This window comes from Capra hircus, chromosome 11, assembly GCF_001704415.2.
Source record: "Capra hircus breed San Clemente chromosome 11, ASM170441v1, whole genome shotgun sequence".
Classification (NCBI taxonomy): Eukaryota; Metazoa; Chordata; class Mammalia; order Artiodactyla; family Bovidae; genus Capra; species Capra hircus.
Genome location: NC_030818.1, coordinates 72,258,902 through 72,283,832, shown reverse-complemented (window position 1 = coordinate 72,283,832; position 24,931 = coordinate 72,258,902). Strand labels below are relative to the sequence as shown.

The following is a 24,931-nucleotide window of genomic DNA, read 5'->3' as shown; positions in this document are numbered from 1 at the left end:
AACTTGACACACTTAAGATACAACAGATTTTTTAACTTGAGGGGTCAGTCGAATGGGTGACAACTGGGTGGTGACGAGATGGCTAGGCTGACTTCAGGTTGCCAAGGCTGCTGGAGGGGAAGCAAGTTGGCTTCCTACCGGGGCCAGAGTCAGGGCCTAGAACTTATGCAGAGACTGGGGACAAAGCCGCAGCCTTCCAGGGAAAGCGACTTTGAAATCAGGACCTTCCAAGATCATTTCCTTCAAGTCTCCCTAGGTTTGAGCCCCTCACCTCTAAGGAACATCCACAGATTTCCATTTCTAATGGTTCCTGTGTTTGCTTTCACCATCACGTCTTTTTGGCAACATTTCTGCCAGTCCTCAGGATCATATTCTGGGCCATAGGACCCCAGGGGCGCATCATTCAGAGTCACATTGACATGGTGGCACCCATTCTCATGTATGTGCTAAGTCTCTTCAGTCATGTCCAACTCTTTGCAACCTTTTGGACCGTAGCACACCAGGCTCCTCTGTCCATGAGATTCTCCAGGCAAGAATATTGGAGGGTTGCCATGCCCTCCTCTAGGGGATCTTCCCCACCCTGGGATCGAACCGTGTCTCTTATGTCTCTTGCATTGGCAGATGGGTTCTTTACCACCAGCACCACCTGGGAAGCCCTACCCATTCTCATAGTTTCCAACTATTGCCCTGCAAATGATTCTCAGAATCAAGACCCACTTTGCTAACCATCTCCTTTGGATGTTTATTTCCATCAAGATGTGTTGTTGTTCAGTTGCCCAGTCATGTCTGACTCTTTGCGATCCAATGGACTGCAGCATGCCAGGCCTCCCTGTCCCTCACCCCCAGAGTTTGCTTAAGTTCATGTTCATTGCATCGGTGATGCTGGCCAGCCATCTCATCCTCTGAAGCCCCCTTCTCCTCCTGCCCTCGATCTTTCCCAGCATCAGGGACTTTTCCAATGAGTTGTCTGTTCACATCAGATGACCAAAATACTGGAGCTTCAGCTTCAGCATCAGTCCTTCCATTGACTATTCAAGGTTGATCTCCCTTAAGATTGACTGGTTTGATCTCCTTGCTATCCAAGGTACTTTCAGGAGTCTTCAGCACCACAGTTGCTGCTGCTGCTAAGTCACTTCAGTCGTGTCCGACTCTGTGCAACCCCATAGACGGCAGCCCACCAGGCTCCCCCATCCCTGGGATTCTACAGGCAAGAACACTGGAGTGGGTTGCCATTTCCTTCTCCAGTGCATGAAAATAAAAACTGAAAGCGAAGTCGCTCAGTTGTGTCCAACTCTTAGCGACCCCTTGGACTGCAGCCCATCAGGCTCCTCCATCCATGGGATTTTCCAGGCAAGAGTACTGGAGTGGGCTGCCTAACCACAGCACCACAGTTCAGTGTGGTGCTCAGCACCACAGTTCAAAGGCATCAATTCTTTGGTGTTCTGCCTTCATTACAGTCCAGCTCTCACAACCATACATGACCACTGGGAAGATCACTGGTTACTCTCCTCTTAAACTTGGAATGCCCAAACTAAGATCATCTTTCTTCCCTTCAAACCAGCTCCTCTTCTCAACTTTCCCATCCTGGCTCAAACCTTGGAATCTTCTTCCTTCATCTGGTCCCTCATCCCCCAGGCACTCAGCAAGCAGCCACAGCCTGCTCTCCCAGGTTGGCATCACTTTGCAACGTAGAATTTGGAAGGGACCTGAGATGACAGACAGACAACAGACCCACAGTGGAGTCAGGGAATTCTTTCAAAGTGATAACACTATGTAGAGGAGAAGCCGGAACCTGCTTTCTTGTGCTCTCACACCCAGTCCATTGCTCTTGCCGAGAATATCTTCTTTCTGTGTCCGTATTCACCCCCATACTAAAAACTTATAACCCAAGCTCTTAACCAGTCTTCTGAGGCTCTCTCTGATTTTTTCCACAATTGACTTTCTGACACAGAGAAGAGCTAACACTTATGTAGCATTTACCACATGTCAGGCACTATTCCAAATGCTTTACATGGATTAACTGAATCATCACAAAACGAAGGAGGAGGAGAGTACTATGATTCCCATGTTACAGATGAGGAAACTGAGACAGACCGCTTTTGCCAACCTGCAGTCTCTCCCCTCCCCTTGTCTCTGGTTCACTTTTCCCTCCAACACGGATCAGGTTCTCTTTCTTCCAACAGCTCTTCTCTGACTCCCTGCAGCAGTCAGCTGTCTTTCTCCTCCTCTTAACCGGAGCTCAGCATCCATCTGTCTGGCCCCCTGGCCTTCTGTCCGTCTGGCCTGTGTTCATTCTCTCTTGTGTCCTGTCCACCAACAGGACCAGCTGCTCCTTACTGAGTCGTTCGTGGGCCTTTGCTCCCTGGGCACCTCGTCAGCGCCCACACCCCGCACTCTCGCCTGATTTCAGTTTAGTACTTCTGCCTCTGTCTCCCGAGTGGCCCACCACGCAGGGAGACCTGGACAGAACCCAATGCTGAGGGCCAGATGGTGAGGGGGGCCAGCTGACAGATTCGGACATCTCACGAGGAGCCTACCAGACAGGCTGGTGGTTGAGTCAACTTCCTTGCCTGCCTCAGAGGCTATCAGACTTGGCTCTGGGGTAGGGAGTGACTTCCTTTAGGCTAAACAGATAGGGCCCAACTCATCTCCCTGCCTCCCCTCCCCCACTCATGGCTTTCACCAAGACAAGCCTGACGCCCATGATCACTTGGCCTTTGGAGAATGAAGTCTTTCTCCTCCTGCCCATGTCCTCTCCATGCTTGACAGAAGTTGCTCTCCATTGCCGGACTCCTTCCTTCCTCTGGCTTCTCTGAATTTCCTGCCAGCCTCAGTGGAGTCCTCATTTTGCTCCCTGGTCCAGTAGCTTTTGCTCCTCTCCTCCTCTTTCCTCCCAAGCTACTGACCTGGGTACTATTTAGATTCTAATCTGAGCTATGCTCTTGATTTGCGGTGTTACCTTGGACAAGTTACTTTCCCACTCTGGGCCTCAGTTGTCACATCTATAAAAGGAGGCAGCTGGACTAGATGGTGAGTGGCGGTTCTGCTGAGCCCCTGCAAGTTCATTCTCCCTTTAACGGCTCTCCTCTCCACCTCTCCTAGGGCTCCTCTCCCAGGAGGAGGGGGGGGTCCTGCCCTGGCCCCAGGAGAGCTGTGGTTCCAGCTCCCGTTCCCTGTCTAAGTGACCAGCCCTGGGCCTCCTCCCCAGCTCTGGCCCCGGCTCCGCTCCATGTGGCCTGTCTGAGAGGCTGGCCCCAAGCCCGGCGGCAACTCCACATTTCTCTGTTTTTCCTTTTTTTTTCCTCTCTCTCTTTCCCGGAGTTAACAAGAAGCAGATGTGGCGCACGATGGTTGGAGAGGTGGGGGGAGGAAGGGGGAGGCTGGACCGCCAGCCAGACAGGGGGGGAAGGGAGGGGAGTGAGGGAGAGAGAGGCGGGAGGCCAGGGCCCGCCCCACAGCCACTCTTGCGCCTCTGAGCAGCCACAGGGGCAAAGCCCTGTCACCCCCAGGATCTGGTCACTGGGGAAAACCGACAGCGGAGACCAGAGGAGGGCCAGATGGAGCGAGGGGGTGGAGGCCCAGGAGGCAGCATCTGAGAGGGCCAGGGACCAGGCGCAGGAGGCTGGGCTGTGTGTAGGGGGGGCACAGAGAACAAACTCCCCTCAGAAGTGGAGAAGAGGAGAGCGGAAGGAATCAAAGGAGGGACAGACAGGAGCCTAAGGAGGAAAGAGGAGGGGGAGAGGGGTCAGGCCAGGCAGCCAAGGAGGAGGTGTGTGGCTGGGGGCTGCCGGCAGGAAGCTGGGGACAGGACCTGCTGTCCCTCAGAGCAGCGGCATCCCCCCCACCCTCGCTCCAGGCAGAGGCGCCAGTGGTCAGGCCAGGATGTGCCTCTGAGGGCCACCGCAGAGCGCCCCCACCATGGCCCCCGGAACCCTCTGGAGCTGCTACCTCTGCTGCCTGCTGACCACCGCCGTGGGGGCAGCCAGCTACCCGCCTCGCGGCTACAGCCTCTACACTGGGAGTGGCGGGGCGCTCAGCTCTGGGGGCACCCAGGCCCAGAGTGCCCCCCGACCTGCCAGCCGCCACAGGTAGGAGTCTGGGTCTCAGCCCAAGGCTGGAGGTAGGTGGGAGGGTGGGTGTCCTGGCCCCTGCCCCGGGTACGTTCTTCTGAGCTGTCCACTAGGGCAAAGGAAGGGGTAAGAGGAAACCCAGCCACCAGGTGGCTCTTCACATGCCCGCCTTCCTTCAGGGCCCCCTGGAGTAGATAGGCACCCCCCTACCCCATCTAACCTCAGGAGGAATCACTTCCACGTTAGGTGCCCAGGGAAGCTATCCTGAGAGCCACGGGCCAGGCCTTCCTGTCACTGCCAGCCCACACCAGCCTGGGAGTCTCGGCAGACCTTTCATCCCATGCTAGGGCCCCCTCAGCCCCATGCAGAAACCCACGCTTCCCACACCACTTCTCTGCTCCTTTCCTTTCTCCAGCAGACACGGAGTGGAGGCCAGTCGGGGGTGGGGGAGCGGGGGGCCAAGAGTGTAGAACTGAAAGCCCCAGGGCGGGCAGGGCTCATCAATGGCTTATTCTCTCCTTAACCCTGAGCTGGACCCCTGCCTGCTCTGACCACTCCCCTGAAGGGTGAGGAGAAGCCAGGGGATCACCAGGGAACCTGGCCAGCCAGCTCACACAGGCCACACCAAGCTGGGGGTTGAGACAGAAAGGGACATGAATGAATGCGTGAATTCAGACGCTCCCCAGGCAGCCTAGCCATGAGGATCAACATCCCGTAGTTGTGGTTTTGCTTTCTGGGCCTCCTGTTCCCATCTTGAAAAGTCTTTATTGCCTCCTACTACACGGGAAGGCGTGGGGGGTGGGGTGGGGTGAGGAGCTGTCCCTGCCAAAGCCCTAGCTCCCCCTGGTCCCCAGAGGCCCTTCATCTTGTGACCCTCCCTCAGCCCCTCTGGTAGCCCCTAGGCCTCCCCACGGAGTGTGTGTCTCTGGCCCTGAGACCCAGGTGGGATTGTGCCTGCAGGAACTGGTGTGCCTATGTGGTGACCCGGACAGTGAGCTGTGTCCTTGAGGATGGAGTGGAGACCTTCGTCAAGCCTGACTACCAGCCCTGTGGCTGGGGCCAGCCCCAGTGTTCCCGCAGCATCATGTGAGGATGGGTACTTGGTGGGGGCGGGGCCAGGGCTGCCAACCTGGGGGATTTGTACAAAGCAGGTAGCCAGGGGCAGGACCAGGGGCTTCGCTGAGAGCCATTTGAGGAGATGCTAAGGCAACTCTTTGGCTGGTGGGATACTGAGGGCACACTCACTTAGACCACCCTGCCAGCCTTGGGAATGTGTCTTCTGGGCCTGGCCACATTCAAGGAGAGGAGTTCAAAGCTCCAGCACAGAACAAGGGGAGGAAGAACAGGGATTTGGCCTTCGGCCAACTGGCTGACAACTGTCAACTGAGCAAGGCCACATGCTGGCCAGTCAGGGGGACCCAGCCTGAGGGACAGACCTAGCCCACGAACAGCGGCCCATCTCTGAGGACAGGGGCCAGCATCACTGATGGTGCAGGAGGAGTAAGGGGCCTCCCTCTGCCTCTCCCAGGTACCGCAGCTTCCTCCGCCCTCGCTACCGCGTGGCCTACAAAACGGTGACAGATATGGAATGGAGGTGCTGCCAGGGGTACGGGGGCGATGACTGTGCAGAGGGCCCTGCCCCGGCGCTGGGCTCCGCACCCACCACCCCGCGGCCCCGGCCCCAGCCCCAGCCCGCCCGCCCCAACCTCTCCGGCTCCAGTGCGGGCAGCCATCTGAGTGGACTGGGAGGGGAAGGTGAGTATGGGAGTTGCTGGGGAGAGGAATGGGGACAATGCTGGGGAAAAGCATGGAGCCAGGCTGCTATGGGGAGACCCCTGCTCCAGGTCAGGGCTGGGGGCCGAGGGGTGGAGGAGTGCACAGAACATAAGATAGTTAATGAGATCCCTGAGGTCCCTTTCCACACTTGAGAGCAAGAGACCGAGAGAATGTCTGTGTGGGGGTTGTGTGTATGTGTGTGTGAGTGTGTGAGAGAAGAGAGATTGAGTGAGACCCAGAGAAAAGGAAGGCAGAGAAAGAGAATGTGCTCGCACACGCCCACGTGTGGCCGAGATACTTCCTAGTTGGGAACAGCTGCGGGAGGAACGGGGAATTCCTTGGACAAGCTTGGTCCAAGGGGATAGACACTTGGGACTACAAGTCCTAGCATGCACTGCAGCTGACTACAGGTCCCAGGTGCCCCAGTGGCCTCTAGAGACTGCAGGTCCCAGAATGCAGCAGTCCCCGTTGCCCAGCACTGCAGATGTGTTGTGTTGCCTGCCAGGGAGATAAACGTGCTGTAATTATGGAAACAGGAACTGCTGGCTGACTCTTCCAACACCCAGCCAGATCCCCTGCAGCTTGCCTCAGAGTTGTGTTTGTCCCTGTGGTGGTGTGGAGAGGGGCCTCCCACATTCACATTTCACTCACCCTGCGGAAGCGATGTATTGTCAGTTCCTTTTTTTCAGCTGCAGAAACAGTTTCTATAAAGTTAGGAGGCATTCTGGATGATAGAACCATATTAAACTTGTAATCCATGGCCTAGTTAATTAACCTCTCTGGTCCTCTATCTCCCAGTCTATCAAATGGGAAAAGCTAATGGGCTTCCCTGGTGGCTCAGATGGTAAAGAATCTGCCTGCAAGGAGGGAAACCTGGGTTTGATTCCTGGTTTGGGAAGGAAGGAATGAAGAGGAGGAAATGGCAACCCACTCCAGTATTCTTGCCTGGAGAATCCCATGCAGAGTAGTCTGGCGAGCTACAGTCCATGGGGTCGCAAAGAGTTAGACATGACTGAGCGACTAAAACACACAATGGTATTTGTGCAATGCAGTTGTAAAGGGGAAGGAGCCATGGTGCATATTTGACTTAGAGGTATTCAGTGAATGGAGTTTCTTTCCATCTTTTCTTTTTTGGGGTTTTGTTTTGCTTTCTCTTTCCTTCCATCTTTTCTTGCCCAGGTCACCCAGCTAAGGAATGGCCAAATCAGCTGGGACTCTGCCCTTTCGCTGGAGCTGGGGAGAGAAGGTCCCTAGGAGGTAGGGACCAGCCCCTCAGCCTTATCCCTCCCCTTCTCTGCCAGGTCCTGGGGAGTCCGAGAAGGTCCAGCAGCTGGAAGAGCAGGTGCAGAGCCTGACAAAGGAGCTTCAGGGCCTTCGGGGTGTCCTGCAGGGACTGAGTGGGCGCCTGACCGAAGACGTCCAGAGGGCCGTGGAGACGGCCTTTAATGGGAGGCAACAGCCGGCAGATGCAGCAGCCCGCCCGGGTGTGCACGAAACCCTCAGTGAGATCCAGCAGCAGCTGCAGCTCCTGGACAACCGCGTCTCCACCCATGACCAGGAGCTGGGCCATCTGAACAACCATCACAGTGGCGGCGGCAGCAGCAGGGCTCCGGACCCCACCCCGGCCCCTCCTGGCCACAGTGAGGAGCTGCTGCGGGAGCTGGAGCAGCGGCTGCAGGAGTCGTGCTCTGTGTGCCTGGCAGGGCTGGATGACTTTCGACGACAGCAGCAGCAAGACAGGGAGCGGCTTCGAGCGCTGGAGAAGCTACTGGCCTCCGTGGAGGAGCGGCAGCGTCACCTCTCAGGGCAGGCCCTGGGCCGCTGGGCCCCTCAGGAATGCTGCCCTCCAGAGCTGGGCCGGCGACTGGCCGAGCTGGAGAGGAGGCTGGACGTTGTGGCTGGCTCGGTGACAGTGCTGAGCGGGCGGCGAGGCACCCACCTGGGAGGAGCATCTGGGCAGGGGGGCCACCCGCCAGGCTACACCAACTTAGCATCCCGCCTCTCCCGCCTGGAGGACCGATTCAACTCTACCTTGGGCCCCTCGGAGGAACAGGAGGAGGGCTGGCCGGGGCGTCCTGGGGGGCTGGGCCACTGGCTACCTGCTGCCCGGGGCAAACTAGAGAAGCTGGAGGGGCGGCTGACCAATGTGAGCGGAGAGCTAGGGGGGCGGCTGAGTCAGCTGGAAGAGCAGGTGGCAGGGGCAGTGCAGGCATGTGGGCAGCTCTGCTCTGGGGCCCCTGGGGAGCAGGACTCCCAGGGCAGGGAGATCCTCAGTGCCCTGGAGCGCAGGGTGCTGGACAATGAGGGGCAGCTGAGGCTGGTGGGCTCAGACCTGCACAAGCTGGGAGCGGCTGGGGAGGCCCAGCAGGCCGCGCTAGAGCAACTGCAAGGGGCGGTGGGCCTGCTCCATGGTCGCGTCGATGCCCTTGGCGAGACGGCTGCAGAGTTGGCACTGCAGCTGAATCTCACAGCTGCACGGCTGGGCCAACTGGAGGGGCTGCTGCAGGCCCGTGGGGAGGAGGATTGTGGCGCCTGTGGAGGTGTACAAGAGGAACTCGGCCGCCTGCGGGATGGCGTGGAGCGCTGCTCCTGCCCGCTGTTACCTCCCCGGGGCCCTGGGGCCGGCCCTGGGGTCGGGGGACCGAGCCGTGGGCCGCTGGATGGCTTCAGTGTGTTCGGGGGCAGCTCAGGCTCAGCCCTCCAGGCCCTGCAAGGAGAGCTCTCTGAGGTCATTCTCACCTTCAGCTCCCTCAATGACTCGCTGCATGAGCTGCAGACCACCGTGGAGGGCCAGGGTGCTGATCTGGCTGACCTGGGAGCCACCAAGGACCGCATCATCTCTGAGATCAATAGACTGCAACAGGAGGCCACAGAGCACGCCACAGAGAGTGAGGAGCGCTTCCGAGGCCTGGAGGAGGGACAGGCACAGGCCGGCCAGTGCCCCAGCCTAGAGGGGCGATTGGGCCGCCTGGAGGGAGTCTGTGAGCGGCTGGACACGGTGGCCGGGGGACTGCAGGGCCTGCGTGAAGGCCTTTCCAGACATGTGGCTGGGCTCTGGGCTGGGCTACGGGAAACCAACAGCACCAGCCAGACACAGGCAGCCTTGCTGGAGAAGCTGCTAGAGGGGCAGGCCGGGCTGGGCAAGCGGCTGGGTGCCCTTAATAGCTCCCTGCTGCTGCTGGAGGACCAGCTTCACCAGTTCAGCCTGAAGGACCTCACCGGTGAGCGGGCAAGAGGAGGCACGGGGGCGCCGGGGCGGGGGGGTAGGACCTTTTTCAAGTCTTCTCTTTCCCCTCCCCTGACCCTACAACAGCCAAGCCTTAACCTTGTTTACTTGCTCTTTACCTTGCTCTGCATGAATTGCATAACCATCGCTGTCCCAGGGCTTGGCTTGTCCACAAGAGATGACCCAAGGTCCCAGCTCCCCACCCTCCTTGATGGCTCAAACAGGCCTGTGGGTGGATGTGGGGTGCTGCTCTGCTGCCTAGGTACCCAGCATGGGCAGCAAGGGGCCCCATCACCCTGTCCCTGGATCTACCACCTTCCTTGTCTTTTGGAAACTCGTTTTTATGGCTCTCCTTCAACCCAGTTTTGTCACCGTAGGGCCTGCAGGTGAGGCTGGGCCACCAGGGCCTCCTGGGATGCAGGGACCCCCTGGCCCTGCTGGGCCTCCAGGACCTCCAGGCAAGGATGGACAAAAGGGGCCTATGGGGCCACCAGGTGAGCGGGCTGAGAAACTTGCTGCAGCCAGGGCTGCCACCCCCCTGGGAAGCCCTGGGCTTGACAGTCTACTCTGAACTTGACAGAGAAGGGGGAAAAGGGTGAGGAACTGGGGCTCCTACATGGCTGACATTGACTAGGAAAGTAACTAGGAGATAGGATAGTCAGTGTGCTGGCCAGTTGACTATGGGTGGCCTCCCTGCTGTGTTGAAGACTGTGGCTGAGCCTACAAGGTTGAACAAAATAGATCCCATCTGTCTTCCCCATTTCTGCTTTGGGGGACTGCATAGCACCTGGCACAGTGGGGAAGCAGGTGTTTGCTGAGTGACTCAGCGAGAGCTGCCCTAGTTCTCACTGCTCCCTTTTCTCTCCCCACAGGTCCCCAAGGTGAACAGGGTAAGTTCCCCTCATTCAGTGCTGGCGGGAGGGGACCCGAACCAGGATTTGGAGGATGGAGGGCCTCAGGCAGCCCTGAGGGGTGGAGAATAAGGGGGCTGCACTGAGCATCCACTCTGACACCCTCCCCCCACCCCAGGACCCGAGGGGGCACCAGCAGCCTCCGTGCCCCGGGTAGCCTTTTCAGCTGCCCTGAGCTTGCCCCGGTCTGAACCAGGCACGGTGCCCTTCGACAGAGTCCTGCTCAACGATGGGGGCTACTACGATCCAGAGACTGGTGAGCCTGGAAGCAGGCAGCTGGGCACTGGGGGGATCGGGGAGGCTGTGCGGTGATATGTCCCCATTCATTCCCTTTCAGACAAGCTGGATCCTTTCTCTGGTTTAGGGAAACCCTGTTCTCTCCTTCATTTATCCCTTCTCATCACAACTTGGATTGAGGGGTGGGTGGGGAGGGGAAGAGCCTATCCTTCCACAGCTCTTTCTGGGGGCCTGCTATTGCCCATGCACTCCTCAAGTGCTGGGGATGCGGAAATGAACAAAAACACCCACTCCCCTGCCGTCTGTGGAGCTCAGGTCCTGGTAGCAGAGGTAGAAAAGACCCAGAGGGTCCCTCCGTAGTACAGTTCTGGAAGGGCTCCCGGACGCCTTCCCGGCCCCTGCCACCTGTTCCCCTCCTCACTGTCACTCTTGTCCCCAGGCGTGTTCACGGCGCCACTGGCAGGGCGCTACTTGCTGAGCGCGGTGCTCACGGGGCACCGGCACGAGAAGGTGGAGGCGGTGCTGTCCCGCTCCAACCTGGGCGTGGCTCGCATAGACTCCGGTGGCTACGAGCCTGAGGGCCTGGAGAATAAGCCGGTGGCCGAGAGCCAGCCCAGCCCGGGCGCCCTAGGTGTGTTCAGCCTCATCCTGCCGCTGCAGGTCGGGGACACGGTCTGCATCGACCTGGTCATGGGGCAGCTGGCGCACTCGGAGGAACCGCTCACCATTTTCAGCGGAGCCCTGCTCTACGAAGACCTGGAGCTCGAACAGGCGTAGACGGCGGGGTGGGGAAGAGCGGGGGTTGGGGGGGACCGGGTCCCACCGGCCCGAAGTGTCTATGCAGCCAAACAGCCAGCCAGGGCCCGGGCTCCCCGGGGTCGCGCCTGGGACGCGGCGCCGACCCCCAGGGAGCCGCAGCAGAAGCGCCCCGAGCCGAGTGGCGTCCTCCCCATGGTTGGAGTGCACCGAGTCGGGAACTCTGGGGTCCCCTCGTCCAGACCGTTGGCCTGATCGCCGTCCCTGCAGGACCCGGACTGCGGGGGGGCCCATCCTGGCACCCTCTGCTCTCCCAACTGGCCTCCAGGCCGAGTCCCTCGGCTCCAGGGCTCTCTCGAGGGGGCTCCGGCCCCCACTGCCATACTAAACTATTCAGGAATAAAGACACTTGGTTTTTCTAAAAAAACAAAAACTAAAACTAAACAAGCCGTCTGCTCTACTATGTGTTCATGGGTCGACAGGAGTACACAGGGGAAGGGGTGAGGGAGCCCCTGACCAGATTCGCGTCCTCAGCACGGGCCGGAGGAGCTCTGCCTGCACCTGCTCTGGACCCGCGAGCGCTAAGCACGTCCCCGGCTTAGAGCCCCAGCCAGGCCTTCCTCCTGATCGCACCCTTTCCGCCCGAGTCCGCCAGAGGGCGCCGGGACCCGCGACCTCGGCGCCGCTGGGCGGGGTCTCACGTCACGTGACTGCCGCGGCCCACCTTGCGTGCCCCGGCTGCTCCACCGCCGAGGCGAGGCCTCGGCCTGGGATTGGCTCGACCTCGGGGGCGGGGCGGGGCAGCCGGGACAGCGCGAGCCGCGGCTAGGGATGCTTGCGGGTCAGGCCGCAGCTGCGAGGCCCGACTCAACCCCGCGGGCCTGGGGTCTGGAGAATCAGCTGGTGCGGGAGCGGGCAGGGCACGGGATGCTCTTCTGCTGTACTTTCTCTTGGCGTTCAGGAGGTTGCCTAGCTACGCCTTAGAGAGCTTTGCATCAGTTCCGAGTCCTTCTGACAATTGAGGAAACTGAGGGCAAGAAGTGGAAGACGTAGCCATCTCCTGGGCCACGCAGATTGCCAAGGAGAGGCCGGATACCGAGACCTTGCGGTCTGCGCTCCCAGGTCCTCTGGAGTGGGTGGTCGTGGGGCGCAAGGGCCCAGCTCCGTCCCCTGCACCCCACGGCACCCCTAGCCGCCGCCGGAGGCTCCCCGGAGGAGGAGCTCCGAACGCGGAGGAGGAGCCAGACTCTGGGAGCCAGGACACCATTCACCCGGATAGGAGGCAGAACCAGGGAGGAACCCCATCAGCCAGGTGGCCAGAAAGCTCCGGGAGCAGCTTCATGGAAGACAAACAGATTCTGTGCGTGGGGCTAGTGGTGCTGGACATCATCAATGTGATGGACAAATACCCAGAGGAGGACACGGACAGCAGGTAGGGGCGCCGGGGCCCCTTGGTGACCCCAGGGGCCGCTGCAGCCCCGCGTTATGCCAGGCGGCCAAGACTGCAGGGATGCGAAGCCGGGGCCCGCAGCGAGGCTGTGAGTCGCCTTGGGAGCCGGTGCCTCATGACCTCTGCCCGGGACCTGGGGAAAGAATTGAGGCCTTTAGTATTAAGCTCCAGGCTTTGGATAGCATTGTGTTCTCCACTTCCCATTTCCAACCCTGGGACCTGTCAGACATCATTATCCCCATTTTACCAAGTAGACTAAGCAAGTAGAGACCCTAAGAGACGCAGTGACTTAACTGAAGGGCACACAGCTAGGAAGGTGTAAAAGCAGTGCCTTCCTTTTTAACAAGACCCGTGCACGTGCCTATCACCAGCATTTACTTCTAATTTATTTACCACTTACAGATCTCATCTGTTTCTTTTAAACAGTGTTTTCGAGGTAGCTTACAATAAGAAGTATGTGCAGTTAGACTGTTCAAAAACATTGAAAACCGTGGTCTTTGAGCTTCATTGTATCTCAGGGCTTGCTGGCGCTGCAGGCAAATTTGGAGATGCTATGAGTTATGGTCCAGTTGGTTCATGAGCCATACAGACTTTTTCCTTGTGCTGAATTCCAAAAGGAGTTTACCAGAAGTCCTTTTTACAGTCAGTACTCAGTGAACAGCATAGTGGAAAACACCCTTCTTGGTTGTCTGGTGGAAGTTGAAGAGTCATTTGTTGGTTCCTATGTTTACTCTTGATAAGAACTGCACCATTACACGTTATCCCAAGACACTCCAGTGCAGTGGAATGCGTGACTTTCTCTTGGGGTAGTCTAGTGCTTAGAATAGAGAGAAGAATTGCTTCTTGGCCCTCAGTTTTCTCAGCCAAGAACTGGATGAAAGGCGAGTTCAAGATTGAGCTTGGGAAGATGCTACAGTGCCAGTAACCATGAGGCTCACTGAGGGGAGAGCGCCGGGAGTTCAGGCTTGGATCCATACAGCACTATCACAGGCATTATTACATGCTTTCCTCACAGCAGCCCATGGAAAGCATGTAAGGATCAGTCCTGTTCTCTCTTTATAGATGAGGAAGCTAAGGATTTGGAGAAATGAGACAGTTTTTGTAAGGGGCCACATAGTTAATGAGTGGCAGAGCAGTTGTAAAACTCACGTGTCCTAATTCTAGGTCTCCAGCCCTCTATCCTCTCAGGTGCTCCCTGTTCCTTTGCTGCTGCCCATCTCATGGAGGTGACCCTTTGCTTTGGGCTGCTTTGTTTGCCAGACGTTAGAGCCCCCGACAAAGGGTGAAGGCACAGTGGGGGCTGGGCACAAGGGTGTGCTGCTGTATAGACCTCACCCACCTGCCAAGGTCAAGTCGGCCCCAGAACTTGGTACACAGTGAGGGATAGGCTTACTCTTAGGAGAACAGTGAATTCAAGGGCTACAGGTTCTCCACGAACTGTGGGAGACCTTGGGGGAACCCAGAGTGCCTGCTCCACTAGAGCTGAGTCCCAGCCCCTTTGAGCTTGCTTGTCAGGAGGCTGGGACCAGAGCCTACTAGTCACCCCGATGGGGGCCGGTTCCGATGGTGGGCACTAAGCGAAGTGCCTCTCTGAAGAGACCCTTACCATGTCCTCCCCGCCCCCTGCCCTTCAGGGGGTGCCTCCTCATCCCCCAGACCCATGGTTCTGCTCCTCTGTGGAGCAGTTTGCTTGTCTTCAGGGCCTCTCTCCCATGCGTCCATCCCACCCAGCCCAGCTCCTGGACTCTGTTGTGCCTCCCAGATGGGCAGACCTGAGTGGGGACCCAGGCCTTCCTAGTGTCTCAGCCCCTCCTGTCCTACGCTGTCTCCCTGGGCAGCAGAGAATCCTCAGGAGGTGCTACCTGGAACTCATCCAGACCCCTGAGGAATGGCCTGGGCTCTCAGAGTCCAAGCCTAAAGGGCCTTCCAGAAAGCATCTTCAAAGCTGGGCATCCATGTGACTTTGAAGGGTTTCCACAGAGTAAAGTTATAGCCTCTTTCTCTGAAACCTCCTCGGGCTGGGACCCAGTTAAAAATACAAAGCATTTGGAGTGGTTTGGGGTCAGGAAACCTGAGTTCTGGTATCAGCATTGTCCTTACCTGTTGGTGTGACTCTGAGCAAGTCCAGTCCCTCCAGGCTTCTCCTCTCTTCACAGCATGAAAATCTCTCTAAAGCTCAGAGTTTGAGAAATGTTGGATCCTTTACAGATTAGTATCCTTCTTTCTCACGGGATCATGGCCCCCTTTTCCAAAGGCTAAAGGGAACTTCAATGTTAAGTTTTGTGTACAAATATACCTTAGTCTAAAAATTCTACTTATTTCTCTTAATTAGTGGTTCTTTGGTGCTTGTTCCCCTTATGGTAAGCTACCGCAGTTATTATTGTTATCCTTTTTTAAACTGGAAGAATATAAATAACAGCCTGCACTGTTTACCTCACAGTACTATTGGAACACAAATGAAAAATCATTCCAGTGCTTTGACTGTATATGCATGAGTTATCATTTTTGTTGATGATGATAGCCCATCAGGTGTATCCTGACTTCGTTTCCTTTTGTTATATTTTCAGTAAAGATGGAGAAAAACAAAGGAAAATAAAAGGCAACTATGTGCTGGAATGGATGTGTTAACTAACCTTATTGTAGTAATCATTTCACAGTATATACATATATCAAATCATCCCTCTCTTCACCTTAAATGTACAAAATGTTATACATCAATTACATCACAATAAAGCTGAAAAAAAAGAAAAACAAAGATGGGGAAACATTTGTCTTCACTCAACAACCTTTTTAACTTTTGACAAGTAGAAGTTACCATGCAACTCCCCCACCCCACCTTCTTAAATGATCATACAGTGTCCAGGTTTGCTTCTTGTCTTAACCATTTTAGTCTAAATTATTACTGAAATGGGCTCTCCTAAGGCAGGAGCAGCAGTAGATTTGCCACCTTTGGGAAGAGGCAGCTCTCAAGGAGGAGGCTTGATGGGAGGAGGGGGAAGGTGGGGAACTGGGTCACTGTTAAAGAGGAGGAGGTAACCTAGAGTCAGTGGAACCCTCAAACTGTGATGACACCGAGGGAGTGCTTTCCTGATGTCAAAAGAATAGTGGGAGACAGATATTAATCACTGTGAGCTTGAATTTAGCCTGGGCTGGGGAATGGACCTGGTCCTCACCTGGGCCTCTTCCCTTTGCTGAGCCTAAGGCTGGCCTGGACGCTTTCTGAGGGGGCCCTCCTGGCTTTTTCATTCTGGGGGCCCTACCGAAGGCTCAGTCTGCTGGAGCTGCAGGGACCCTCCTTGTGTTTTGCAGGTGCTTGTCCCAGAGATGGCAACGTGGAGGCAATGCATCCAACTCCTGCACTGTCCTCTCCCTGCTTGGAGCCCCCTGTGCCTTCATGGGCTCGCTGGCCCCGGGCCACGTTGCCGAGTGAGTGGTGGGAGCAGGGAAGGGCGGCCCTCAGGGTGGGGGGAGAAGGAAGCCTTGGCCAGTTTTGGACAGCCTTGGACAGTCTCTGAGAAATGGTTTGTGACCTCCAGAAATGGGTGGTGGGGCGGAGGGGAGTGGAGGATCAGCATCCCAGACTCTCCCTGGTGTGGCTTATCTGCTGCTCAGTCATTAATGTTGCTCTTGTCAAGGTTTCATTTTCACAGCCTGTTTCCTTGACCACTCCCTGGAGCCTGCTTCAGCTTCCCACCTTCTCCTTCCTTGCTTCCAACAGACTCTCTGCGGTGGATGTGACTTTGCCCTTCTCACGTCCCTTGTCCTGCCTGTGCTTGTGGCAGAAGGTGGTTAGGGACATGCTGTACCCACCCTCCCTCCAGGATGTCCTGCATCCGTGGTCCCAGGGTCCAGGCCCACAGTTTCTTTCTTAACTGAGGGGGCAGGGCCAGTGTTTGTGTCCCTGGTGTTCACTGAAGCATCAAGAGCTCCCTGCCCAAGGACACCCCGATGCCACGTGCTAAAACTGGGCCCAGACCCATGCTTCCATTGGCCAGAAGGCTGCCACCCATAGTGGCCCATGCACTTGCTCTGTGTTGGCTGCTGCAGGGACCCAAGAGCTCTTTGACCCCTGGCACTGCCAACTCAGCAAGCACTTATCAGGAGGTGAGGCCCACACTTTGCCTACTGTGGGCACAGGGGCAGGCTGCCAGGTTGTTGGCCTGGAAAGCACAGCCCTTTGAACGCTGTTAGAGCCCAGCCCCAAGTTGCAGCCAGGTTCCTTTCCCTAGGAACTGGCATGGAGAAAATAATGGGGCTAGAGCCTGCCCTCTGGGGTGGGACAGAGGGACCCAGAGCCAACAGCCGCTCACTTGCCAACCCTCTTCAGCAGCTGCCTTTCCTCCCAGCTAGAGCGAGATCGGGCCTCTTGCTCTGGGTGGCGGGCCCAACTTTGAGTAGCAGTCATGCTGATAAGTGTGCCATTCCAAATTCTCCCCACATGGTCAGCAAACACTGTGTAAGCACCTCCCGTGTGCCTGGCACTGTGGGGACTAAAAGGTATGTGGCAAACCAAATCCTGTTTTCATCCATGCAGTAGAAAAGTGTCAGTCACTCAGTCACGTTCAACTCTGCAGCCCCACAGATGGTAGTCCCCCAGGCTTCTCTGTCCATGGGACTCTCCAGGCAAGAATACTGGAGTGAGTTGCCATGCCCTTCTCCAGGGGATCTTCCCCATCCAGGGATCGAACCTGGGTCTCCTGCATTGCAGGCAAATTCTTTACTATCTAAGCCACCTGGGAAAGCTGCTGTTTAAAGGATCCTTAAGGTGTAAGACAAAGAATGATGCCCTGATATGGTACCTTTATACCAATCTGTATTGTCCAGCTTTGGTGTTGCTGAAAGTGGGGTCCAGTCATAGTGAGAAAGGCCAGGATGGTGGCTGCACTACTGGGTGTAGTTGCCAGCTCCTGGTGACAGGACTCTGCATTTCCAAAGAGCTGGAAGGGGCGGGGTGGTCTCCTTGTTTTGCTGGTGCAGTCTTCCTGAGGGACTGCCCCCACAACTCATTCTAACCAGAGGGGATTCTGAGCAGGAGTTCTGGACCCATACTGAGGGGCCTCAGGCACTGGGTGGGCTCACCATGTTGTGGAAGGCAAGGGCAGTGAGCGGGGCCCCTGGCCCCCACCAAGGCAGCACCACCTCCTGGCTGGGCATCATGAAGGCAGGTGTGGAATGAGAGGAATCACATGAGGACAGGAAGGACTTCCAAGAGAGGAGTACTGGGGGATGGGCAGGCAGAGGGAACCGGGGGACAAAGTTCAGTTCAGTTGCTCAGTCATGTCTGACTCTTTGTGACCCATGGACTGAAGCACGCCAGGCCTCCCTGTCCATCACCAACCCCCGGAGCCTACTCAGGCTCATGTCCATTGTGTCGGTGATGCCATCCAACCATCTCATCCTCTGTCATCCCCTTCTGCTCCCACCTTTGATCTTTCCCAGCATCAGGGTCTTTTCAAATGAGTTGGTTCTTCACATCACATGGCCAAAGTATTGGAGTTTTAGCTTCACCATCAGTCCTTCCAGTGAATATTCAGGACTGATTTCCTTTGGATCTCCTTGCAGTCCAAGGGACTCACAAGAGTCTTCTCTAACACCACAGTTCAAAAGCATCCATTCTTCGGCACTCAGCTTTCTTTATAGTCCAACTCTCACATCCATACATGACTACTGGAAAAACCATAGCTTTGACTAGACAGTCCTTTGTCGATAAAGTAACGTCTCTGCTTTTTAATACACTGTCTAGGTTGGTCATAGCTTTTCTTCCAAGGAGGAAGTGTCTTTTAATTGCATGGCTGCAGTCACCATCTGCAGTGATTTTGGATCCCCCCGAAATAAAGTCTCTCACTGTTTCCATTGTTTCCCATCTATTTGCCATTAAGTGATGGGACTGGATGCCATGATCTTAGTTTTCTGAATGTTGAGTTTTAAGCCAATTTTTTCACTCTCCTCCTCTTTCACTTTCATCAAGATGCTCTTTAGTTCTTCACTTTCTGCCATAAGTGTTGTGTCATCTGTGTATCTGAGGTTATTGATATTTCTTCTGGCAATCTTGATTCCAGCTTGTCCTTCATTCAGCCCAGCATTTTGCATGATGTACTCTGCATATCAGTTAAATAACCAGAGTGACAATATACAGCCTTGACGTACTCCTTTTTCTATTTGGAACCAGTCTGTTGTTCCATGTCCAGTTCTAACTGTTGCTTCCTGACCTGCATACAGATTTCTCAGGAGGCAGGTCAGGTGGTCTGGTATTGCCATCTCTTTCAGAATTTTCCACAGTTTGTTGTGATCCACACAGTCAAAGGCTTTGGCATAGTCAATAAAGCAGAAGTAGATGTTTTTCTGGAACTCTTTTTCTTTTTCCATGATCCAGCGGATGTTGGCAATTTGACCTCTGGTTCCTCTGCCTTTTCTAAATTCAGCTTAAACATCTGGAAGTTCATGGTTCACATACTGTTGAAGCCTGGCTTAGAGAATTTTGAGCATTACTTTGCTACTGTGTGAGATGAGTGCAGTCGTGTGGTAGTTTGAACATTCTTTGGTATTGCCTTTCTTTGGGGTTGGAATGAAAACTGACCTTTTTCCAGTCCTGTGGCCACTGCTGAGTTTTCCAGATTTCCTGGCATATTGAGTGCAGCACTTTCACATCATCATCTTTTAGGATTTGAAATAGCTGAATTGGAATTCCGGGGGACAAAGTATCACCTTGTAATTATTAATACTGCCTTGTCTTGCACGGTGCAGGCCACAGTGCCCTCACCTTCTTGGTTCGAACAGTCTACATATCCTCAGTCCCAAAATCCACCCCATCTAGCGAAATCTTTCCTGCTTGAATCAGACCGAAGGCTAGGGTCAGTCAGGACCTAAAAGAATGTCCATGAGGGTTTTCCTCCCTGAGCTCTAGCCATGCTCTCCCACCTCTCCTGCCCCCCCAAGCCTGTGACAAACCCCAGTCCCTTCCTAGCCTCTCCGCTTGCACCCCAGGGTCCCCGATGGCCCTGCCACCTACCCTCTAATCCCCAAATCCCCGCCGAACTGCACCTCCCCGGTTACTCCGCCCTGGCAGTTTTGTCCTGGACGACTTCCGCCGCTATTCTGTGGACCTCCGCTACATGGTCTTTCAGACCACGGGCTCCGTCCCCATCTCCACAGTCATCATCAGCGAGGCCAGCGGTAGCCGCACCATCCTACATGCCTACAGGTTTGTACACCTGTTTGCACCCTGCCAGCTGCTGCCGCCACCATCACTCAGCCCCCAGAGCAAGACCCTCCTCTCCAAGGCCTGTGTGCTCCCCACTGGAAGGCCTGGAAGGCCTGGGCCACTTGGAGTCTCTAATCTGTGTCTCCTTGCCCTTCCCTTGGCTCGGGCTCCCCCCACCAAGCTTCCTGGTGGCTGACTTCAGGCAGCGGGGCGTGGATGTGTCTCAGGTGGCCTGGCAGAGCAGAGGGGAGACCCCGTGCTCTTGTTGCATCGTCAACATCTCCAATGGCTCCCGTACCATTGTACTCTACGACACGTAAGGCCCCCTGGCCTGGCCCGCCATAGCCCACCAATCAGCCTCCTCACTTGCCACACAGGCATCCCATTTGCCTGCCTTTCGTGGCCTCTCTCTTTGTACCAGAAATTGTTCCTATGCCATACTGTTCAGTGATTTTGGAATTGTTTTCAATTAGGGGACAAGTGAGGTGGGAAGGGGTGAGCTTTGCTCTGCCTGGTGACTTAGCCTTGGTCAACACCAAGAAGAGGCAGGCAGACCTATACAAAATGTAATTTATGATGTGATTCCTCCATAATTAGCCAATCAGAAGCCTGGGTGTGGGGGTGGGTAAGTCGTTCTGAGGGCATGGGAGATGTGATTCAAACCATCTTGATCCCTGAAGGGGGCACACTGGAGTTTCCAGGGTTGCCAGCCTGCAGCATGGCATCAGGAGCTGAGGTTTGGGAATTCAAAAAAGATGAGCCACTCCCAAGGGTCCAGCATAATGAGGCTAGACCAAATGCCACATACCATCCACAGCCATTGCTGAAAGAAGGAAGAGGGACATTGGGTCAGCAGATAAGGGCCATCTGATGATTTGCTAACCTGGTTGCGGGGGTGGGGGGGGTCATTTTAGGGTCCCAGGCTGCCAGGGAGAGACTTCTCTCTCCCAGATTCCCTCCTGAAAAATCTCAGAGGTTTAGTTTCCTGAGAACCTAGTGTGTGTGTGTGCCAGGTACTCTGTTAGGGCTGAGATGGCCCAAGCCCAACTGCCCTGGGGTTCCGGCTGACCCTACTGCCCAGCATAACCACTGGGCCTGGGAGAGGGGCAGTCATTCTAGGACAAGATTTGTAACCAGTGGCCCTGGGCTCTTTGTGTCCCAACGAATGAGTGGGTAGGCATACACCCTAGAGGCAATCTTCCCATTGGGCAATGCTTGGTCATCTGCCCATTGAGCAACACTCTGTAGCAACTTTGATCAGGGACACAATATGGGTATTCACAGGAAGGGAGGGAGAGAAGCTCCAAGGAGAACTGTCTATTGCCTACTGGCCTCGGTCCAGGCATATCCACACACATTATCTCCAGCCGCAGCAGGCCTGTTAAGCTAAGGGTCAGCCCCGTTTACCAATGGGGAAGCACCTCAGAAGGGACATAGTTAGGCAGCTAGTTAAACCCAGGGAGGATTCAGTGCAGAACAGGGAGGGGAGGCCACTGGCTGTGTGTAGGTCTCTGGCTAAGGAAGATCAAGGCAGACCCTTCCCAGGTTTCCACACCTAAGTCAGCCAAAAATCAATTCATCCTCAGTCACCAACCTTGATCTCAGGATCATAACATGGAGCTGCCAAACTCAGGACAGTGGTGCTGACACTGCTGGGGCAGCCAGAAGTGAGTAGAACCAGACCTGAGCTTTAGGAAGCATGGCGGTCACCTTTGTAGTTTCCCAGGACACTGCATGCTGGGAGCTGTGTGGGCTGCTGGTAAGAGGAATTCTGGGAATTGTAGTCCCTGGTGCTCTTAGAGCATTTGGGGAGATGTGGTCTCCAAAGCATGTAGATTGGCCCCTTACTTGACACATGCGGTGGATGAATTTGCCTTTAGATAATATCACAGCCTCAAACACAGGAAGGGGCACCCTAGGAAACTACCTCCAGTCCCCCATCTGGATGGAGCTCAGTGGGGTAAGGAGTGGTCTCAAGTTTAGCCTGGAACAGGGTCTGTTCCAGGGCTGAGCCTCGGAAGCATGTGCTATAGATCCAGCTTCCTGCCATGCTGCAGGCAGTGCCAGGCATAGGGGCCCTAGCAACGAGTTAGAGATCTTGGCTCTGGCTGACCTCACCTTGTGCCTTCTCTGTTCTGTGACTCAGGAACCTGCCAGATGTGTCCGCTAAAGATTTTGAGAAGGTTGAGCTGACCCGGTTCAAATGGATCCACATTGAGGCAAGACCTGCCCTACCTGTGTTTTGAGGGCCTCAACCTTCCAGCCCCTCCGCATGTTCTGCCTCCTTGGTTTTCGAACCATGGAGTTCCTTAGCGATAAATGAGCCCAGCACTGCCCAACCCATCCCCTCTCTGTCCTCATTTATGTTTTCAGGTGGGCAACTGAGGCCCAGAAAGATTCAGTAATGTACTCAAGATCACACAGCAGGATATAGGCACCAGAAGCAGGAGGCTGGCTCTAGGCAAAGTCCAATGCTTTCTGTTACAGGCTGCCCCACCCCCTCCAGATTCAGCCTCTGGCAGGAGCCAGCCTGTGGGAGACCTCATCTGTTAACTCTGGGGAAGGCAGGAATGAGAGGCCCCAACCCAGCTCTCAAATAAAGGAAACGAGAGTCTTCATTCCAAGAGAACATTTAGAGTCTAGATGGAAGGAGATCTTGAGAAGTCCTGAGTTCTAGTCCTAGCTTTGTCATTTAATTTATTGTAGTCCTTAGGAAAGTCTCTTTTTTTGGTCACACTGTGTAGCATATGGGACCTTAGTTCCTTGACTAGGGATTGAACCCATGCCCTTTGCACTGGGGGTGCTAAGTCTTAACCACTAGACTGCCAGGGAAGTCCCAGGAAAGTCTCTTTTATTCTTTAGTCTTCTCATCTGTGAAATGGGAGGGCTGGTTGATAAGGTCTCCAAGGTCCATAACACCATTGGAATTCTGAGACTTAGGATGAGTTCCAGCTCAGCAGCCCTGGCTCCTCTCCCCCCATCACCCGTAGTTCCAGCAGGAAGGGAAGAATGAGCCTGCCTGGTCCTGAGCTGCCTGCCCTGCCCTGCTCTGCTCCAGGGCCGGAATGCATCAGAGCAGGTGAAGATGCTACAGCGGATAGAACAGCACAATGCCAGGCAGCCTCCAGAGAGCAAGATCAAGGTGTCTGTGGAGGTGGAGAAGCCGCGTGAGGAGCTGTACCAGCTGTTTGGTTATGGAGATGTGGTAAGCATCCCCTGCAGCACCCACCCCCCAACCCCACACACTCCCCCCAGCTCCCAGCCACATCCAGCTTAATTTGGTTCTTAAATGGAGTCTGAATATTCCCTTATCCTGCCTTTCACACATGGTGATGTTGGCAGGTGAGGGCAAAGCAAAGAGACAGACTCCCTGCTTTGGGCTCTTGCACAGACCTCCACAGTAGCCAAGAAGTAGAATTTCTCAACCCCAGGGGGCTCATGGGTATCTCCAGATGGATTGTACAAGGCCAGAACAGCCAGCCACAGGGCCAGCCTCTCCTCAATGGGCCTCCTGTCTTTTCCTTTGGAAGGGAAGAATGAGCCCGGCTGGTTCTGAGCTGCCTGCCCTGCTCTGCTCCAGGGCCAGAACGCATCAGAGCAGGTGAAGATGCTACAGTGGATAGAACAGCACAATGCCTTCCAACTGTGGGGTGGGAGCCACTAGGGGGTGAGGAAGGGTGGGAAGAGGACTTGCCCATGTAAACTTGGAACATAAATGGAATCTGGGTGATAATCCTAGCAACATAGTAAAGCAGGTTGGGCCCTTGGCTGCACAGTAAAAAATGTGGATGCCTTAACTCCACCTTCATTTTTTTTTTTTTTTTCAATTTGGTTGATAGAGGTGGAGCCTGAAGTATTTTTAAATAAAACTCCGTGGTGATTCTAATGTGTAGCTGGTGTTAAGAAAGCTCTAGAAACCACCACCCCCCCCTTTGTTTTAAAGATGAAGAAATCAGACTTAGAGGGCACAGTTGTAGGAGGAAAGCCAAACAAAACCAAAACCCTCCTCAGAGCCGTGATTTAACCCGCTTATGGTAAACTGCACCCCAAGATGGCGCTCAAGACCCACCCTGGGTTTTCAATTGTGAGGAGATTCGTTGATCTTAGAACAAATAGGCTGGGACTTTTGTGTCACAGCTTACATGGCTGCTTTCCAGCATATCTTGAGCGAGTGAGAAAACCTTTCGTGAGGTACAGCGGGACGCTACCTGAGGGCTTAGGCGGCCATGTTGGAGGAGCAGCGTTATAATATCACTGTCAGGCAGCTGGTGGTATGGGACAGCTGGGGCTAGAGCTCAGATGACCATCAGCCTGTCTTCCACTGCCCACAGGTGTTTGTCAGCAAAGATGTGGCCAAGCACTTCGGGTTCCGGTCAGCAGAGGAGGCCCTGAGGGGCTTGTATAGCCGCGTGAGGAAGGGGTGAGCTCGCAGAAGCCAGGCCGCGCCCCGGTGCGGGTGTGAGGAGTGAGGGAGCCTGGCATCCAGGGTCTGCCCTGGGAGGGGGACGAGGCTGGGGCCAGGGCTGGGCTAACAGCTCGCTGAGTGGAGGGTGTCGCAGGACCACGCTGGTCTGTGCCTGGGCGGAGGAGGGCGCCGACGCGCTGGGCCCTGATGGACAGCTGCTCCACTCCGACGCTTTCCCACCGCCCCACGTGGTGGACACTCTGGGGGCTGGAGACACCTTCAACGCGGCAGTCATCTTCAGCCTGTCCCAGGGTGAGTACCCCAGCAGGAGGCACAGGGCTGGGGCCCGGAAGACCCGGCTGACCTGGCCACTCGTCCCTCTCTCCAGGGAAGAGCATGCAGGAGGCTCTGAGGTTCGGCTGCCAGGTGGCTGGCAAGAAGTGCGGTCTGCAGGGTTTTGATGGCATCGTATGAGTGCCCTGTGGCAGTGGGCACCGGCTCACACCCTGCCCCAGGCTAGCGTCACTGGCTCCTGTTGCCTTCTCCTCTGCGGCCAGCCTGGCATCAGGCTGCCCTTCTCCCTGGGCCGATCTGGGTTGTGGGAGGGCTCCACCTGTGACCTGGCATCTCACTTGGCAGAGTCGCAGAGCAAATAAATCTTCCCAGAGCCAGCTTCCTCCTGGCAGTCTGTGGGTTTTCAATGACTGAGCTGCTCTGGCTGGGGATTCCAGAGGTTTTGATCCAACAATCCTTCACCCTCTTTTTCTCTATTTCTCCAAATTCACCTCTTGTCCAGGCCCAGAGGAGGGCCTGTAGAAACCAGGGCATCAGGAAGCGACCCAGGCTTGCCATGAGCTGTGCCCTTGCTGGAGGCCCAGGTCTTCCTGGTGAAGAGCAGC

General features: G+C 55.6%; 2 protein-coding genes across 8 annotated transcripts; both read left to right on the top strand.

Moving 5' to 3' along the window:
- Positions 3,409-11,420, top strand: EMILIN1 (elastin microfibril interfacer 1). Its single transcript, XM_018055520.1, has 8 exons — positions 3,409-4,088; positions 5,031-5,156; positions 5,599-5,825; positions 7,148-9,067; positions 9,450-9,566; positions 9,945-9,962; positions 10,102-10,239; positions 10,660-11,420. Exons 1-8 carry the CDS (start codon positions 3,919-3,921, stop codon positions 10,995-10,997), a joined length of 3,054 nt encoding a protein of 1,017 aa, XP_017911009.1. The 5' UTR covers positions 3,409-3,918; the 3' UTR covers positions 10,998-11,420.
- Positions 11,788-24,709, top strand: KHK (ketohexokinase). Of its 7 annotated transcripts, XM_005686918.3 has the most exons (9): positions 11,788-12,408; positions 15,736-15,852; positions 19,493-19,627; positions 19,809-19,943; positions 21,774-21,846; positions 22,686-22,832; positions 23,959-24,047; positions 24,187-24,344; positions 24,421-24,709. In XM_005686918.3, exons 1-9 carry the CDS (start codon positions 12,317-12,319, stop codon positions 24,504-24,506), a joined length of 1,032 nt encoding a protein of 343 aa, XP_005686975.1. In that variant the 5' UTR covers positions 11,788-12,316; the 3' UTR covers positions 24,507-24,709. The 7 variants fall into 7 exon arrangements, with proteins under 7 accessions (XP_005686975.1, XP_005686976.1, XP_005686977.1 ...); XM_005686919.3 differs by lacking the exon at positions 19,493-19,627; XM_005686920.3 differs by lacking the exon at positions 19,809-19,943.